The sequence below is a fragment of the Cyanistes caeruleus genome, chromosome 2, assembly GCF_971803275.1.
Source record: "Cyanistes caeruleus chromosome 2, bCyaCae1.hap1.1, whole genome shotgun sequence".
NCBI classification, from domain to species: Eukaryota; Metazoa; Chordata; class Aves; order Passeriformes; family Paridae; genus Cyanistes; species Cyanistes caeruleus.
In genome coordinates this window covers 77,372,049-77,391,927 of record NC_141702.1, presented here as the reverse complement: position 1 = coordinate 77,391,927, position 19,879 = coordinate 77,372,049, and the positions used below count along the sequence as shown (strand labels likewise).

At 40.8% G+C, this 19,879-nt stretch overlaps 1 protein-coding gene across 8 annotated transcripts in view; it reads left to right on the top strand.

Annotated features, from left to right (window-relative positions):
• RASGRP3 (RAS guanyl releasing protein 3) overlaps positions 1–19,879 on the top strand; it is a 58,845-nt gene that overhangs the window by 23,418 nt on the left and 15,548 nt on the right. For 4 of the 8 annotated variants that reach the window (XM_086878038.1, XM_023923758.2, XM_023923760.2 and 1 more), the window contains exons 2-9: positions 7,070–7,262; positions 8,771–8,873; positions 9,512–9,574; positions 10,733–10,864; positions 11,861–12,008; positions 13,558–13,731; positions 14,152–14,268; positions 14,574–14,849. In XM_086878038.1, coding sequence (XP_086734164.1) covers positions 7,193–7,262; positions 8,771–8,873; positions 9,512–9,574; positions 10,733–10,864; positions 11,861–12,008; positions 13,558–13,731; positions 14,152–14,268; positions 14,574–14,849 — 1,083 coding nt within the window. In that variant the 5' untranslated portion in view covers positions 7,070–7,192. Of the gene's footprint in view, positions 1–1,974; positions 2,128–7,069; positions 7,263–8,770; positions 8,874–9,511; positions 9,575–10,732; positions 10,865–11,860; positions 12,009–13,557; positions 13,732–14,151; positions 14,269–14,573; positions 14,850–19,879 lie in introns of those variants that run through there. The other 4 variants (XM_086878040.1, XM_023923761.2, XM_023923759.2 and 1 more) reach the window with 3 other exon arrangements.

Here is a 19,879-nt window from a genome sequence, read left to right as displayed (position 1 = left end):
ATGCTATCTAAACAGCTCAAGCCTTAATCAAGTGACTTTCTGATTACTGAAAGGTTTTGGTCATGTGACTGTCCATTGGCATTCCTCATGATTTCTGCAGGCTTCTCTTTTATCTGTATTGTACTCCATTTCCTAATTCATGAACTTGTACAAGACACCATGGTCTTATGTGTGTGAGTCTGAGCTAACAGCTGGGTAGTCCATGTGAGTGGATCCATATATCCACTTGGTCTCTTACCTGTGGCCCTATTAATTTAACCTCTGTTCCCATAGGAGACTTGATGTCTAGGGCTTGGAATGGCTTAGAATACCCTTCTGTGTTGATTGGGTGACTTGTAAAAGTAAATATTAAGCTTTGTGGAGTCTTCTCTCAAAATTAAGCATAATATTTTTTGAGTATTTTTAACTTGAATACTTTTGTGTTAAGGCACAAGTGCTCATCTCATAGAGGCTAGACTGGATGTAAATAGCAAGGTTTTGGCGGCAGAGAGTCTGCAGCAATGCCCTCTGTGGGAGGAGGCCAGGGGCTGCCCTGTGTCAGACACAGCCACTTCCAGATGTCTTTCCAAGGGACCCCATACAGCTGATCCTATCAGCCAAGTTCATGGCACCTCTGGAAAAACAAATATAAGAAAAGGCAGAAAATTCTGAGGAGGGGAAAACGTGGAGACAACAAGGGAATGGATAGGAGGAGGGAAGAAGAGAGGGAATAATAAGATCAGAGGACAAGGAGGTGCTCTGTGGCAGAGCAGGTACTCCCCTGAAGAGCCTCTGGCCCATTGATAAAATCATGGAAGAGCAAGTGCACCTCTGAAGGGACTGTGGCCCACAGAGAACCCATGCTGGAGCATAGGTCCAGAGTGAGAAGGGAGCAGCAGTGGAGAGAAACTGCTGAGTACAGACCCAGACCTCATGCTCTGCTGGTTGTCTCACCAAAAGATTGGCTTTAGCTAGCCACCAGCAGAGTACCTGTCCTATCCTCTTCTCAAACAGAAATCCCACTCTGTTGTTGTTCCCCTTTGACCAAAATAAAAAAAATTAAGGTGAATCAAAGCAATAGGGTGCAGACAGTTGCTGTGGTTTATTGTGTAACTACGATCTGAAGGTGTGCAACAAGCTGAATGAGAGCAGGGTGAATGAGTACTGGGAAGTCAGATGAGTCCATGACCCCCATATTCCATTTCCATCCCTCCCCTGCCCACAGCTAGACTTGTAATTTGCATTCACAGAGCAGTGCCACAATCTCTCCCTTGTTCTGTGTCCCTGCTCCATACAACAAACGTCACTGGTAAGCCAGATGTGCCATCCTGCAGCCAGCTGCATGTGATGGCTGAGGTCATGGCTGGGCAGAAGCAGTGGCATCAGGCTGCCTGACAGCCCAGCATCTCTGCCCTGTCCTGCCTAGCACAGCTCCTGCCTGTGTCAGACCCTGCTGAAACCTGACCCCCTGTGTCACTTGCTCAGTTTTCTAGAAATAGAGCTGTGTGTAGTGTAATAAATAAACTGGTACAGACCAGCTACGAGAAATACGTAACTGCTGGGAGAGAGTAAACTGCAGGAAGCACAAAGTAGGCAACCTAAGATCTGAACTGACTTGAGCCCAAACAGATACCTTGATTGCACCTGTGTAGACAAAGGTGCAGTCCCAGCTGGGATTCTCAATTACACTAATACATGTGGAGACTAATAAGAGGAAAGAGTCTTACTGTGAGAGGCTCCATTAGGTCCACAGGGTAGCAGATGACCTCTGTCCTGAAGAGCTTGCCCTGGAGATGATTAAGACAGAATAGTGGAAAAAGGTGGAGCAAGGGAAGGTACCCTTCAACTTTCTCATGAGGGTCAGGATTTCTTTTCTACTGCTGGTTCTGCATACTGCTACTGATTGAATTTCCCTGTTGAGCTGCTCCCACTTAGCACTCCTCCAGCTGCCAGGTGGAAGCTGTTTAATGCAAGCATTCACTGGTGTGTTGCGTTGGCTTGGAGAAGGGAGGATGTGGGGGGGAGGTGTCTGGATTATTCAACGTCCCAAGAATATCCTAATCTTGTAAAGAATACAAGTCTTTGGTGTGTGGGCTTCTGGAAGGTTTATAGGTAAAATGAGATCCATAGAAGTGCCTCTGTATCAAGGTGGGACTTTTTTGCATGTGCCTCTATTTATTGTCTTTAAGTAGAAGGAAAATAACCCACTTTTAATAAATGGGGAAAATGTTACATGTACATTTAATTTGGCCTGGCTAAAAAGCTGCTTGAATTTAATTCAGCTGAATAAATATTAGCCCGTATGTAACATTTAAACCTATTTAAAACTGATTAATTGATTTAGCTTGCGCCTGTAACCGATACAATTTGCCTGAAATCCACCTGAGAGTGCCCACACGTGGATTTGTACAGGCTTGACATTTTAATACTGCTTAAACTGCTGTAGGTTATGGGTGTAGACCTCCCCTTAGTAGCCTCCAGCATAGAAGTGAAGTCTTTTTGGTTTTACTAACGACAGTAGCCAGCACTTAAATCTTGGCTTTGTGCTTCCCACACTGTTCACATGATCTGGAGCTTTTGCATAAGATCATGAGTTTGCTGGCAGGGGATCCTGTTTCTTCTAAAAACTAATGTATTGCACCTGACCGCATCTGTCTCAAGAGCTCACAGCCTACATACTTGTTTCAAGCAGTCCACAACCAACACCATCTCAAAACTTCCAAAATGTTGACAAAAAATAGAATTACACTTCCCAAAAGTACTAAGGAATCCCCTCTGCACAAATGAACTATGTGCATGCAGCAGTCGGGGTGATGGCAGGACTTGGAGGGAACTCTGTGTTTTGTAGTTCAGTCCATAGCAAACTTCTAACCTCTGAGCACGTCACTGCAGCTGTTTCTGCTTTCCCCCTAGGGAGGAAGTGCTCATCCCATGATAGAAATATTTCATAAAATAAAGCATGGCATGCCTGACGCCATGGCTTGGTTCACAGGGATATTATGGTTGTTTCTATTGCCTAAATGAAGGTGAAAAAGCTGTTGGCTTTGAGTGAGTGCTAAGGTCTATGTTGATGGTATTGCTGCCATTGTAGTCTTTACCTGTTCCTGATCATCCCCTGAACTTCCTTCCCAGCATGTGAAGGGTAACCAGCAGGACTTGCAGGGGAGACTGTTATTCCAAGTGGCCTGATAAAGAAATGGGAATGGATACCTGTGGAGGATTGTGTGCCTCTTGTGTCCTTAACAGCCCATGTTAATCACAGTAAGACCAATTGGACTAATAATTCCATTATAAGGCAAACATTTATTTATTAGCTTAATTATACTGGGGAATCATTCCCTGAAACAGCTGTATAGCAACAAGATATTTCAGTGTTACTCTGGAAAGCAGCTGAGGGAAGAGATTCTCAAAGTTATCTTTGTTTGGAAGCCCAACTGCACTTTTGGCAATCAATTTTTTAATAACAGCCACATATTTCAAACACTTTTTAGATGTAGAAAAACTCTGCTGTATTTCCATTTTATTTTTAATTTTGTGTCTTTCTCACACTGAACCATTGACAGCACATAGTTTATTTAACTTATGTAGATGAAATTTAGAGTTGTATTTTTCTAATCCATTTCTACAGGTGCTGGTGTGTGGTTGGATACCATTGTGGCACAGTTATAGACAATTCCTTTATTGTTTCAGTAGAACAGCAGTGCTTAATCACACAAGTAATGATGTAATGGTTGTGGGTTTTAGAGTCTGCAGTCAAGAGATGTGAAATCAGGTTCTGGCTCAGACCCAGTCAGCCAGTTCTTCACTTGGTGGAAACGTTTTATTCTTCTTTAAGAAGTATCATTTTAATGAATCTCTGACCTGTAGAGGTCAGATAGGTTGTTTGGGCACTGTGATGCCAGGCTCTAGGTGTCTGCTACTTAAGTAGTTGTAAAATTGAAGAAAAACACCAAACCTTTTGCCCAGGACATTATTTGTTAATTTCCATATGGCTGCCTTTATACTGCTGTCAGTGGAAGACAGAGCTGATACGCTCCTGTGCTATATTTTACAGATGATGGGAATATCAACAAAACTTAAAAGCCAGATCAAATCTCTTCCATTCCTATGTTTCATGCTCACTAATTTTCTAGGCTTAGACAGAAAATGCAATAGCTTTTCCCCATTTAATGTTTAGAAGTGTTCACTAAAATAATTTTGAAATGGCAAATTCTTTTATTTTTCTCCTCTTGAAAGAAAACCTAGGTCAGATGAATCTGGAAGAGCTAGATAGCTGGCTTTGTGAAAATTACACCTGTTGTTTAAGCACTTAGAGAAGGACTTGAGTATGGTCAAAAAGGGAAAACATGCCCAAAGTGGGATTCCAGCAAAAGTTAAGTGTACAAAGTTGTGATCTTGAAAAACACTGCACAGCTGCTGGTTAACTATGAAAGCAAACCATGCAAATGCTCTGCTTACTTTTTTTTTTTTTTTTTACTTTAAAATACATAAACAGTCTTGGGAAGAAAGACTAATCCTAGGGTAACCATGGCTCTTGTGCCCTGACCAGCAGGCTGGGGAGCCACACACATCTCTGCATTCCCTTGTTCTCTTTGCACAACTTTGGGGTTTTGGTGTTAGCACAGCTCTAGCAGGAAGGGTTGAGGCTGCCCAGAGCTGACCTTTAGGACACCACCTGCTACACAGGCTTGAAGCCAAGGACCACTGTGTACCCACCTCCCCCTTTTCCTTAAGTACCTGCTCTGTGTCCTGTTGTGTGAAAGGATTAGTTTAGTTTCCCCTCAGTTTGTTGCAAGTAGCATCTCTGTGTGACTCCTAGAAAAACAAACGTGGTCTCTCAAGAGCAGATTCTGCACCACCAAATTCAGAGGAGACTGCTCTCTTCCACCTAGGAGGATGGGGCAGGATCTAGTGTTTGCACCTCTCTGATCAAGTTTCTTGTTGGCTGTCTTGGACTGTGGCATTGTGTCTGCACAGCGAAGAAACTCCCTGCTCCGTGAGCTGTGCTTATATCCTCCAGGATCCTCTTGGCTTCAGGGAAAAGTGTCATGTCTAAATCCATTGCTGGATGGGACCAGAAAGAACCTGGCTGTAAGAACACCTCTAAAAACAGCACTACAGAATCATTGGGTTGTTTAGGTTGGAAAAGACCACTTTAAGGTCATCAAATCCAACCATCAACAATCACTGCCAAGTCTGTCACCAAACCATGTCCCCAAATGCCACATCTATAAATCTTTTACATGCCTCCTGGGATGGTGACTCAACCACTTCCCTGGGCAGCCTGTGCTTGACCACCCTTCCAGTGAAAAAGTTTGCCCTAATATCCAATCTAAATTTCTCCCCTGGTGGAACTTGAGACCATTTCCTCTTATTCTGTTGCTTGTTTCCTGGGAGAAGACCCCTGACCCCCAGCTGCTACAAGCTCCTTTCAGGCAGCTGTAGAGAGTGGTAAGGTTTGCCCTCTACCTTTTTTCAGACTAAACAATGCCAGCTCTCTCAGCTGCTCCTCATAGGATTTGCATCTTTGGCTGAATAGAATATTTTGAAGCTCTTCCAAGCAAAACATTGCTGCACACTTCAAACAGGCTCAGCACTGCAGGACTCTGAGGCTGTGTCTGTAGAGAAGTGTGCAGTGCAGGACACTTCTCCAGGAGCTGGGATGCAGTGCAGTGTGCTCCTAGAGCACCCCTGACCAGTCAGAGGTGTCATAAATGGATAGGAGGTGCAAGTGGGAGCTAGCACAGGCCAGCAATGAGCAGCTTACGTATGCCAAGTCTGCTTGGGAGGTTGAGAGACTTCACTGATGGAGCTGCAGGCCAGTCTGGCCACGATCAGCTCAGCAGTGCAGACCTACCTGGAATGAGAAGGGATTTCTCCTCTTTCTGGGAGCTTGTGTCAGGATGTGCTGGCCCTGCCTTTTGCTGAAGAAGGAGCACCAGCAGGGCCAGCAAAGCTGCCACTGCCTGGTGTCCCTTGGGTGGCTGGACCACAGTGATATTTGCAGGGCTGCAAGCAGAGACACAGCTCAGTGTGTCGCTGTGCTCATTGTAACACTGGCCGGTGGGAAGGGGGTCAGGGTGGCTTTGTAAGAAGGGTAAAGAATGCCAGTCCTACCAGGGTGGGTTCGCAGTGCAACATCTGTGATAGGGTGGGTTTGAAAATCTTGGTATTTGTGGGTGAATTAAAGCAGGTATATAGTTCATCACTGCTTTGCATGACCAGCTTTAAAAAGTTGGTGTTATGGGCAATGACTTCTGAAAATGAATTTCCCAAATTCCTGTGTTGTTTCACTTCAAGGATTCTTGGCTTTTTTTCCTTTTTCTAGATAAGTTGCTGGATGTACTTGATTGTCACATTTCAAACACTTGGTGTGATCAGGCAGTAGTGGGGCTTAGTCACAGATAGATAATAAAATACTGATTTGTTCTTTGAATATGACCTGTAAAATTACTTCTGAAAATTTTTAACAGAGAATTCTGTGCATCTTCAGGTAAATGGATATTTGATATTTAAATGTATACTTGAAGTGTAATAAAATTTAGAAGTTTCTGTAGGTGTTCAGCTCACAGCTACTGTGGGAAAATTTATTTCATTTTAAAAAGCTGATCTTAAGGTCCTTTGAAAAATTGCCACCTAGATTAATGTTTGCTATGAAGCTCATTAAACACTTTATGTGGTCTGTGCCAATTAAAACCATTAGCACAATCACGAACCAGTAACCTCAGGGGCAAGAAATGGTTATGCTTAAAAACATAAAAGCAGGGTTATTAACAAAAAGTGACTTATCAAGTGTAAATAGAATGACTTGAACAAAATGTGCGTCATTGTACATGCAGGACCTCATTTACCATCTGGTTTCTGTTTTATGACCCTAGCTATGGATTTATTTTGTGCAAGTGGACAAACAGTTGGACAGTGCTTAGAAACACAAGCTGAAATGTAGGGAAAGCTTATGGCAATCTTTCACATGCTCTGTAACATGAGGGGAAAAAGGCATTTTATAGAAAAGATGAGTTGAACTGTAAGCATTGCATCCTGATAATTCTTCAAAATGTCATATAATTATGATTTCTTTTACTTTCTTCAGATATTCATTGAAGTCCAGCTAAGAATGCAACCAACAAAATAAAGTGAAAAAGCTGGGCATTTGAAGAAGCATCCTTCTACTTGGTGAAAATGTCTCTTATTTTTTGACAACGATTAAAAGACAATGGGGTCAAACACTCTTGGAAAGGCTGCAACATTAGATGAGCTTTTGAACACTTGTATTGAAATGTTTGGTATGCTCTTTCAATATTTTTCTTGTTGTTATTAATCTTTTAGTATCAATACTGCTGTTCTCTGGTTTAGCCAGTCTTTCTCTTGGCTAAGAACATTTCTGTTCTGTAAATTTTTCCACTTTTCAATTTGGCACAGAATCATGGAAGCCAAAATTTTAATCACATGCATACTGTATTAAATTTTCATAATACAGATGATGCACAATTGTGGGTATGGTGGTTTTTAAAATGCTGGCCTTTACCAAGAGAAATGTTTAGATGAATTATTCAAGGAGTTATTTCTGGCATTGATCTTTGTCTTGAGTGGTTACACAGCTGTGGTTTTGACCAGTCATTTTTTTAAAGGTTTTCCAACTCATCATGCAATAATTGGCAAGAATATGACCTAAGGCTCATGTAATCTTTTTACTCTTATTAAAATGTGATGTACCAGGTCAGAGGGAAAGAAGTGATGAAAAAGACCTTGATCCATAACACCATTAATCATGACATACATCACATTGCAGTCAAATGAGTTCATGGATGGGCTTAAGTATTTTCAAATGGGGCTTTGATTCACAAAGCTGCATTTAGATTCCCTGGAGATGCAGGACAGATTTTAATTGGAATGAAGAACTAATTTTTTGTTTGCCACGTGGAGAGAAACAAGTGTCTAAAGGTGAGATTGAACAATTGATGGGTGGACAGACCTTGCTACCAGCTGCAGTGAATCCCATACATTCATTTCTGTAGGCTACCATCAAACTTGTTGCTCCAGAACTTAATTAAAGTATTAGCAGAGCCCATGCACTCATTGTCTGTTGGAAATAGTGTGTCTCTTCTTGTAACACTCTCTCTTGACAAACAAAGTCCATGTGTGGCTCTTGTTTCATACATCATATCATCTACTGTCTTCTTAAAAAGTGTCAGACAGAGAATAATCTAACATTGCAGATGTTGGGGATGGTCAGCCAGTCTGCCAGGGAATAACTCTGTGTAGTTTCAATGGCTAAACTGCAAAGACACAAGGGTCTCTTTTAGGCAGCTGGAGATGTGACCTTGGGCACAGATGTGGTGTGCTGCTTTAACACTGAATTCCTTGAAGCAGATCCAATTTTTAAAAGAATTTAACTGCTAACTTAAAGCTATAAATCTGCAATAAAATAAATATTGGAAGTAGTTGTACATAAATTATCTTCCCACCCTCTTGATGGGCTAATTTTAGATTTGTCCCTTAGATTACTGGCACTGTCTTTATATAAAGTTTAGCACAGTGCTGCCCATGCCCTATATTTTTTAGCTGTGGCCTGTTATCTGCACTGGTTTGGACTTTTTCCTCTGTTTAAATACCTGTCACTGCATTCCAGCAAGTTACTGTTTAAGGGGTATTTCTGTGCTCTGGTGCTCTTTCCTACCTTTGTGTTAGATAACAAGCCAACATTTCCACTTTTGATCCTTTCTGTCTGTGCTTGAAGAATAAAATCTCCTCTCTTTTATGATGGGGCTAACTCATTGTTTCTCTTTTGCAGATGACAAAGGCAACCCCTGCTCCAGCCACTTGCCAAGAACCTTTCTTTTAATGCATCGGTGGTATCTGCCTTCGACAGAGCTGGCTGGCAAGCTTCTGTCCACATATCCTTTCACAAAGTGCTGCGAATTGGCATTGCAGTGTCAAAAGCAGATGGTTTTCCTGAGTGCTTGTAAAAATGTGCCAATTAAATTAGTGACAAACAAGGTTTAGAGGTCAATTTTTCCTCAACCTTAAAGGTGGAAGTTTGTGAGCTTCTTTATGCTCGCATAAAGACTTTGTGGGCTTTCTCCACATGTACAAGAATACTGACTTTGCATCAGCCTTGAATAACTGCAAATATGAGGCCAAGATAACTTTTCAAGTGTATCACAGCAGGTTGACCTTTGACTGATGAATTTCCAATCATATCTCAGCACCTATATGTCATTTATACCTCTTAATTCAGTAATCATAGCTGTTATCAGGTTTAGTTAGCCAGAGCTGACAAGCAGCCTTTCAGCAGAATATTCAGAATTGTAGAATAGAGGCATTTTTGATAGGGGGGGAAAAAAAGGGGTCAGCCAGGAAATAGTCACTCTTCCCTATGATGCTGTGAATGAAATATCAGAGGCTTAATGTGGTTGTCTCTAAAAGAAAAGTTTGATACTTTTTAAAATTCAACCAGTCTAGTATCAGACTCCAGTGAACAAAAACAGCGTTGCTGAATCAAGGCACACAAAGTTTTCTTTAGCTGACATACTTACAGAGATGCTGATGGGGAGAACTGCAATGAATTCAGATTGAAAATCTGCTACTTCATGAGGTAAATGCACTTCTGGTCCTCTAGCATTTCAGTTTATGGTTCTGTTAATGCCATCAATGTAATTTTATTTGGTTTTTTTTTTACTTGTTCTCCATTCTACAATGAAGACTGAATTTCTGTGTGTTTAAAACAATTAAGTTGAGCCACCCAGCTTTTAAGACACTTAGTTGCATCAAGCTCAAAATTTGATGGAAAATTTGTGTTATGATTTATCTGGCTAATGAGTGTTATGGTTTATCAGCCTCTCAGAGGGCAACAAGTTCAGTGCCACAGAGAGGACAGACGCATTTTGCTTCCAAGGTGTAACTTAGTGTGGGAGCAGAAAACTGTCTCTGTGCTGCGGACCTCAGTTCATGCAATCCCTTGCAATCCCTACATGGTTTATGGTGACAGGAGTGTGCTAGCAATGAAGTAGTTATACATTGGGTGCATTCCAAACCTTGCACCAGCTGCTCCGACCTTGTTTCCATGGGAAAGCTTTCATGTGTTGGGCTGTTCTTACATAGGGACATTTCCCTGTAAAAGAGAAAGCACAAATTTTTAAGTAATCATTATTTAACTTGCTTCACTCAAACGAATGTTTTTCCCTCCTTCCTCCATGGAAGTTACATGGCTGAGAAGAAAGGTGAGGGGGGTTACTGAAGTCAGGGCTGACAAAGGCTTTTCCACTCCCCCTCACATAGAGGAGGGGGCTTACATGGTTTACATGTGAGATTACATCCGTTTTACACAGTTATCGTGGTGCAGCTGCCGCTCAAATGCACATTTGCACTTTCATTGAAAAGCCTTTTCCGAGCAGACCTAGTTATCTCACTTGGACAGGGACTAAGTGCAAGTGTCACCTGAATGTCCTGGAAGCCTGAGTCAGGACACCGTGTGTGCCTTCTGTGGGTGTCACCTGAGACAGCACTTTAATTTTGCATTTCAATAGAATGCCAGTTTGTTGTGCTGTTGTGAGTTGAGAAAAAAAAAATTTAAAAGATGAACTGGCTTTTGCCACTTCAATTACAGAAGAAAAGGCTGAGTTCACTCTCTCTGGCTAAAGAACAGTGGATCTGAAAGAAGTTCTATTAAAAAAATGCTTGTAAAATACATGCAGCCATTGAACGTTATACCCGAGTCTCTGGGCATCTCTTGACTGCTGTCTATGGATTTCAGATACTGGATTTTGGAATTTCCTGCAGAGTTTAACTTGGATCTTGGGCTGATTCGTTTGACAGAAGAGTTTCAAGAAGTAGCCAGCCAGCTTGGATATGAGGATCACATCCATCTTATTGATATCTCCAGCATGTAAGGATGTCATGTCAAGGATGTCTTTGTGTCTGAAACAGCAGAATTCTAGTTCTGTACAAAGTATAAAAATATTAAGGCCCATCTTGATTTCAAGAGAGCAAAAAAAGCACTTGCAAAATTGTCTTTAAATTTGAAGCTACTGGAAATTTGAAGTTATAGTTACACAGTAAAGATTTCTATCTGTATGTAAATTTTTCATATAAACAGGAAATAAATCATTTTTCTGACAAAGCAAGTGCCAATTAAGTGATAAGTATTATTTTTTTCTGCAAGTTTTCATGCAAAATAACAAGCTATGTAGTGACTGGTATGCTGTGTAAATCTTAGATCATCTCAGGGAAGCTTTCTTGTCCTCTCATCAGTAATCTGTTAGTTTTTTACAATATTTTCTATTATTTAACTGGAGAATTTTTAGTATTCATGTATGTTGATTACATAGTTGCATTACATCAAAATAATTACAACTACTCTTTCCTTGACAAGCTGGGATGAAAGTAACCTTCTAAACATCACCAGACATGCTTTTGCATCTCATCTGATATTGTAGATTTCCTTTTAAAATGTGGTTTATACACAGTACTTGGCTGTCTCTGTTGTTCCATTACTTCAGGGACCTGTGGACTTACAGAGGAAAAATCAATCCTTGATGTTATTCAAGTATGTTTTTATTCTGTATCAGAATTTGCTGTGAACTGTTCTTGTACTTCCAAAGCATCCTTAATTATGGCTTCCTCTATCACGGGGAAGAATGTGTCATCCTTTTGTTGTGATAGACACCTGCTATTATTTATCACTTGGAGTAGTGCACCCAAAACTCCTATCTTCTGTTACGCTCTTGAGCAGGTCTTATTCTAAATGTTTGTCACGTGCTGGATGTCACAGACCAGAAGTCTCATGGTCCTTCTGTGATCAGTTTTACACGATACATTCCAACTGCTGGCTATGTTGACACACACCCAAACAGAACTGGGACTTACTCCTATTCTCTTGCAGTCCTTCCTATGACTGGATGAGGAGAGTTACACAGAGGAAGAAGATTTCCAAGAAAGGAAAAGCCTGCCTACTGTTTGACCATCTGGAGCCCATCGAGCTAGCTGAACATCTCACTTTTCTGGAGCACAAATCTTTTAGGAGAATTTCTGTAAGAAGCCCACAACTTTGCCACTTGCAATTGGGAGCCTGTCTTTAAAGACTGTTAACATGGTTTCACATTTATGACTTTTTTCTCAGCATTTCAATGTAGTGAATCTTTGCACTCTCTCATATGATATACATAGCCATGCACTTCCTTGACCTCTCTGCGCCTGATGATTTTTGACACTGAGGGAAGTTCAGGCACAGTTGTTTCTTTTCTCAGAGGATTGTACAAAGACAAGAGGCAAAAGTGGATGAAAACTAAAGTTGAAGCTAAAACAAAACAAATTAGTCAGACAAATGCCAAAAGAAATGCTGATTTCTGCTGGCAAATATCCATATGAAAGGGTCACATGATGTTACTGTATCAGGTGGCAAATGGAAGCAGTAAGTTCTCAAGATGACAAATGAGACTTTTTTTAGTGTTTAGGAGCATGAGAGAAATCAAACTCTCAAACTAAGAAAAATGTATGAGGGTGTTTTTTTGTTTCAAGGGAGGAAGGAAAAAGAGATCAATGAGGAGCTGAGACCAGTCTAAATAGAATCACTTTTGATGTTGCTTAATAATGTTCTAGTGTAGTCTAGAGTAACTTCAAATCATAGGAAAACACCCTACTGTGATCTGTGCAATGCTAACCTCAAAGAAGGAGGGAAGTACAAGAAAAAAGGCATGGGTTTCTAATTAGATTTAAGATGCATTTGAAGTCCTTTGGGGATTCCAGGAAGAAAACTCAAACCTGCAATGAATTTTCTTTTTTTTTTTTTGCTTCTCTGTTAATTCTCCAGCTTGAATTCTGCTATCACAGATGATTCTCTACAGCCAGTGAGAGCTAATTAATCTTGCACTACCTGTTCTCACAAAGATATGTAATTGTACAATATGATTGGTCTGAATTCTCTTTTTGGTTTTACCTGCTTAATAAAATGGGGGAGAAGGAAGGGGCAATGTTAACTATAACGAAAAAAAAATATTTTGACCACTGAAATACTGTTTATCTGAAGCTAGGAGACAAACATTTGTTGTGTTAGAGTATATACTCTCATATGTTTTTCTAGCAGGCTGGTTTTGATCAGCTAAACCCATCATGTCTGGCATCACTAGCAACTCCCTACACAACCTAAAACTATGTCATAAGTTACTGAAAGCCTCCCTTTAAGGGACAGCTGAAAACTGCTTTTCAAACATTCAGGGAAGTTTAATTTTTGGGATCCTGTAGAGTACCATGGCTTGAAGGTGTCAAATGTAACTACACAGAATAAAATATGTTGTGTAAATTATAGGAAAGATGGGAGTAGCAATCACACTCATCTTGAAGGCTTCTGTATTTCCTAACACACAAACAAGTTGTAAGTTGACATTTAAGGAAAAGCCACACCAAAAAAAACAGCAAAAAAGATTTTAAGGAAGAGCTGTTGTACAGCAGGGTCTGCTGACCCTGAGTCATGGTCACTTTCTAAACAAGAGGAGCTTTAAAAAGAAAAGTATCAAAGTTTCAAGTTGATTCCCCAGTTTCTCCGCTGTTTTTCTCCGTTTTTCACTGTGTCTTTTCTCTTAGTTCACAGACTACCAAAGCTATGTGATCCATGGCTGCTTGGAAAACAATCCTACTTTGGAGAGATCTATTGCTCTATTTAATGGTATCTCTAAATGGGTCCAGCTCATGGTTCTCAGCAAACCAACACCCCAGCAAAGAGCAGAAGTAATCACAAAGTTTATCAATGTTGCACAGGTAAGTCTTGCAGAAGAGTCTTTTTCTTCCAGTACAAAGCAGGAATACACATGGAGATTACAGTAAACAAATTCGCTGATGCTCTTTGTGTTATTTCCTCAGTGCTGTTCAACAGCACTGGAGGATATTTCTGGTTCAGGTGTGCTGCACCTGCATTTTTTAACTAGCAGACATAATTTTCTAATAATTTTTATTTGTTGTGTTCCAGCTGGCAACTGTCACAATTGTGTGTTTCTTCTGGAGTTAAGCTAATTAAAAAATGAAATGTTGAAACATTCTGTTATGTTTATGTTATGCCCAGGTTTAGTGATTTCTGCTTTAGCCAGGATGGGTCATCTCCTTTAACTTGTGTGTGACATTGGGTAGCTGCTACTTGTTTATCATTAATTTTTAATTACGCATGTTTAATCTCTCCTGCAGAAGCTCCTTCACCTCCAGAACTTCAACACACTGATGGCAGTTGTGGGAGGTCTAAGCCACAGCTCTATTTCTCGCCTGAAAGAGACTCATTCTCATCTGTCCTCGGAAGTCACAAAGGTATGATGGACTCCAGAATACAGACATGTTGAGGTGAACATCGCCTCTTTTCAGTCTGCTGAGCTCTGCAGTGCAGGTGTCTCACCAGCACAGTATTTGGTTCATGGCAGAGCATCCTGAAAGGCACTTGGTTGCACTCCTCCCAGTGGAGCAGGATAAGCTCACAGAGATCCCCTGGCTGACTGCCTGTGCCAGAGAGAAAATTAACACTCTCCACACCTTGACAAGAGCTGTGCTCATTTAAAACAGATTAAGGAAATGCAATGAATGCTTTCACAGGGACTTGCTTCTCTGGCTGTTTGTAGGACTGGAACGAAATGACAGAGCTGGTCTCTTCCAATGGAAACTACTGCAACTACCGCAAGGCATTTGCTGACTGTGTTGGCTTCAAAATTCCTATTTTAGGAGTTCATTTGAAAGACTTGATTGCTGTCCATGTCATTTTTCCTGATTGGATAGATGAGAACAAAGTTAACATAGTGAAAATGCAGCAGCTTTCCATCACCTTGAGTGAACTGGTTTCCCTGCAAACTGCTTCTCATCATTTAGAGCCTAATTTGGATTTAATTAACCTGCTAACCGTAAGTATTGAACACGTTTCAATTCACTGCTGTGATTCAAATGTTGAGTGTCATTAGGAATACTCATACCTATAAAGTTAAGTGCATATTGTTATCTCAGCTTTGAAAAAGAAAAGGGAAAAAAATCCAAAACAGAAACAAGTTCACATGAGGTGTTAAGAAAGTCAAAGAGTTTTACTACAGTTGTATGTGAGGGCTGGAAGCAGCAACAGGATTGTTATAAGTTACCTCTTTTAAGAATGACAGATGGAGGGCTGTATTTATGTTAGGAGCAGTAAAATCTCAGTTCTGACTACCTAGAATGGAGGCTTATGTCTCCTCTGGAACGACTGTCTGACATGCTGGCATCACACACAAGAGAAATTCCAGCTTGAGCATCATTCTTTTTTTGTTCCCCTGTGCTTTCCATGTGACACAGTACCCTTCCTATCCAGTAAATAAAAATGCGATGGATTTATACTGGGACTGATCAGCTACAGAGTTTTACACTAAGGAAGCCGACAAATATGAGCCTGAGCTTGGGCAAACCAAGCTGATGTGGATATACCTATGGCTTCATTGCAGTGAGGACTGGGAAAGTTTGGGGAAATTGGAAAATGTTCTTCAGTTGTGCCCTGTGTGGAACAACCTGGGAACAAGTCATAATCCTGATTACCGGGTCAGGAAAGAGCAGGCACCAGATGCTGACCCCTGGAACAATCCTTTAACTTAAATTTTGAACTATAAAGGTATTACTATCTTGTTTTGTTCTTGTAGGGACTGAGAGCTAGTTTCTTGTGACACTCTTTCCCTTCCTGGTCATTTCTTGCAAGCTTGTCTTTGAATAGGGGGAAGCGGAACCTCAGGCTTTAGGGAACTGAGCAATGAAAAAGTGAGTCCAAAAGGGTAGAAATTAGACAATGTGAAGTGAGAGATGGAAGCTGAACTGCTGCTACCACTTTCATTAGCTGTTCTGTCTTCTTGGTGGTAGCCTGTTTTCCAAAAGGAGCAGAAAGCTAAGGATTCTTTTTAAGACTTTGCAGGTCTTCATATAGTCATCATTGTATCAGCCTGAGCTCACATAGCACATCTGTTTTTCAATTTTTAAAAAATATTTTCCTTGTTTTCTTTGTTTTCAGCAAAATGACAGATTCTATTTGTATTTCTGTATTTCTTTCAGTGTACACCATTTACTAGGAGAGGTAATTGAGTACATGATGGGTACTTTCTCACGATATTCTGATGCATTCATTCATAATATAACTCTGATGACTTCGTTACAGTTGAGCTAAACTGATTGTAAAAAATGAAGTTGCATTCTGCAATGTTGATTCCAGACCTGATCAAGGGTTATAAATAAGGTAGACAGGTGTAGGTAACCTTAAACCTTTCTGGGGTAATTCTGTCTTCACATCAGTCACAGGAAGTGAAGCTGTGGACCAAGAGCATTTGATAGTGTGGGAGTATTGATTTAAAATGACGACTCCTGGAAAGGGAAAAACTAACAGATTTCTACCAGAAGTTCCCGGACTGGAATTTTGATACATACCACAATATGAATATTCTCATTTTTCTTCCTGTATATAGATTTTTTTCCTTGCCTGTGTATAAGAATACAATACTTTTTTTTTTTTTTTCTATTCTAGTCTCTTAAATAGTAATAATGGACTTACATTGTAGATTAAATATGTCTGTCTATCTTTTTGTTGAAAAGAAAGTTTTCAATTTCTTTTGGGTCTGGGTTCAGAGAAAGAGGAGAAGAAAAGGGTTGCAACCCAAAGCTGACAAGAACTGACAGCTAAAACCAGTTGACCTTGATATGTGCAAATGGTCTTTTAGCAGATTTAGCCTCCCCTGCTGCCTACGTCATCTTTGGTTTTCAGAGCATGAAGAATTAACCATTCCTTTTATTGCTGGGTCTTATCTCTCTAATGTCAACTGTAAAAAAATTTCCATCTTTATTTAGAGAAACTCCCCTTCAAATCTAGTAAATGTATATAAATGTGTAGAATGCTTTCCAGCTGTGTGTGAATTGGCTGACCCAACCATTTTTTCCCTTCTGCTGTTTTCCCATTGAGCAGCTTCTATCTGGACAAGCTTTCAGTCGGCCTCCTGTCCTGATAAGAAATGTGTAAATCTCTAGCCTGGCCTCCCTCCCTTGCAGTGCTGCCTTTTACACAACACTTAGCAAGTGCCTGGCCTGTGCTTGCTTGTCAAGCGAATCACTGGATACTGCTTTGCTAGTCCAACAGCTTGCACCAAAAGATAAAATGGGCATTTCATGGGCATGTGGGAATGAGGCCTGGTTTTTCTCTTCCTCAGTGGTAGAGTCCTGTTTGCTCTAACAGGGAGATGATGCCTTTCAAGTGGCTTGGAAATGGTGATGTTTGGGGAGACTTTGATAAGAGCTATGAAGTGAGAACTTAGGTTAAATGCTTGGGTGAGACGTGTGTAGTAAACTTCAGGCCAATTGCTCAAGGGGCTTACAGGCATTTTAAAGTTGTTGTTTTGAGTATAGACCAAAAGGGTTCACGGGGAACAAGAGGACTCTTGGTTTCATTGGTAGCTGCTGGTCAACAGTTTGGAAAGCTGGTCCTCTCATGCCTTAAATGTCTGCACACAAACTTAGAAATCTGCTGTCCCCCCATCCCCACACCCCTCCACCCCATCTCATCTTTTGCTAAGCATAAAAATTCAGCTTCTAGCTTGCATAATTTTAGCTTTGAACAAACAGCTGAAAGAAGCCAGCATCTTGCATGGAATTTAGCATGCCACAAACAGAGGAAAGGTTTGCTGTATGGACACATGCCAGGTTTACTGGCACAGGAGACTGTGAAAGCTGAGGCAGATGCAATCCTGCCCTGTGCTGTGTGAGTCAGAGCTGCATGGGCAAGAGAAGTAAATGTGTTACAATTCAGCTTCCAGTGAGCCAGAGTATGTTACATGAAGATGGACTCACCTCTCAGTGCATGATGGCTCCTAGTCTGTGATTATTCCTCTTTTCCTGACTTATTTGCCACACTTGCTCCACTTTCACCAAACCTTGTACCTGGTTCTGTACTGCTCCCCGGAATCCAAAATGTGGAGCTAAGAAGTAGTGAAAGAGGACCTAAACACGAGCCTTGCAGCACAGAGGAAATCCAGCTTTAATGACAGTTTTGCCATTAGAAAACTTATATTTGGTAAGGATGCTTAAGGAATGACCTTGCCTGCTGTGCAGTATATCTGCACAAACTGTTTGTTTTCTTTTCACAATGTGAAAAAAACCCTCTGGGTTCATATTTCATCTTTTTCTGTGGATTGGAAATGGATCTCAGTTTCTCAACTAGACCACAGTGTATTTATATGAACTGTGTTAAAACTAATTTGGTGCCACCATTTTTCCCTTGCTATTTTTATGTCTCAGTATCTATTTATCTAACCTGTTCTGAGACTGTATGCAAATAACTGGAAAGTCCCAGTCATTTGTACAGTCTAGTGAAGAGAATGAGAACCACCTAAACAATCAAACTGAAAGTCACCCTCCCTAACTTGTGTTCAGTGAGTTCCACTTAGAATGAAAAAAAAAAAGTCACGCATTTCTGATCACTCCCCTACCTTTCTCAATGCCCCTCCAAATTGCTCAGAAAAACAAATAGAACAGCAATAATAGTCAAATTAGAATAGAAACTGCCACTCACTGTAAAGCTTACTCCAGGAAAATTCTTATTATACTTTATTTGTCAGAGGAAAACTGTAAATAAAGTATAAAATGAATGCTTACATAACTGCACAGTCATCATGCTTGTAATTTTTGTGCTAATGTATGAAACTTCTGGACTAGACAATACCTTGTCCACTGTGTGCTTACACATTGTGCTTAATGAAGTTATATCCACTGCTTAAGATAAGTTCATGTAGTTCAGGGAGGGAGAGATACAAGCTTGCTCAATAAATACTAATACATTTCCTCTCCCAGATCCACACCCAGTTCATCTGACCTGCTGAGAAAACTGTGCTCTTCCACAGAAAACTGTGCTCTTCCACAGGACCCAGACAACACCTTCTGATCTACCAGTTCTGCTCTTACTCCCAGTCTGACCTGATAACATCATGTGCTCCAGCTGAGTGCTGCTCATTTTATGTCACCAAGGAACCTCAGAATACAGTCACTGAGCATCTTACCACATGAACAGTATATAGTACAGCACTTGCTGGTTCCATTTTGTCTTTAGGACAGGCCCTTACTAAGCCTAAAGTGACAGCAGCATGCTGGCTGGGTAAAGGAACCCGCAGGATTCACAGCCTTTCTCTGTGCCCTTAATTACAAAGCGCAAAAATCAGCAGTGTTTCAGCTAGACAAAATGAATAATGTGATCTCCAGACTTCTCTAAAACCATGTGTTTGTTTTGGTAACCTATCTTGGGAAAGGGCACAACTTGTGTCTTACTCATTGCACAAAATTGTGCCTGAAAGAGGGTGGTTCCTAGAGGTGGTTCTGCAGTAGGTGTCACTGGTCCTGCTTGCTACTTACTTGGCACTTCAGATTCTCTAAAAATAACCTTCTGTCACAGTCATTTAGGCAGTAGTAATTCTATCTGTCTGCTTGGGAACATCCTTTTAACTCAATCTTAGCTTAACTGGGGATTTGCAAGGTGGATGATAACTTCAAATCGTGTCAATTCTTCAAAGCCATTTAATGCAGGAACATGACCACAGGAAACATGAAATGTTTGTTTCCTCTCATTGCAAAATGTTAGCTACAGTGTTGATTACCTTTCCCTCCATCACTCCAAAAGAGGAGGAATATACTGCAGATATTGATGGATCAGTGCAAGACCCCAGCTGCCAAAGTGAAAACAGATTCATCCTACTTCAAGCATATTTAGGTACTTTCTTTTTTCCTCAATAAATCCACCAGGGAAAATAATGAGAACATGACAGAAAAACCTTTCACTTACCTAGAAAGAGCTGGAAGGCAATTTGCCTTTACTTGCTGAGAGGTGACCAGCAGCAGGCCCAGATGGGCTAAACCGGGACTGCTCTCATAGGAGCACTTTTCTGCATCACCT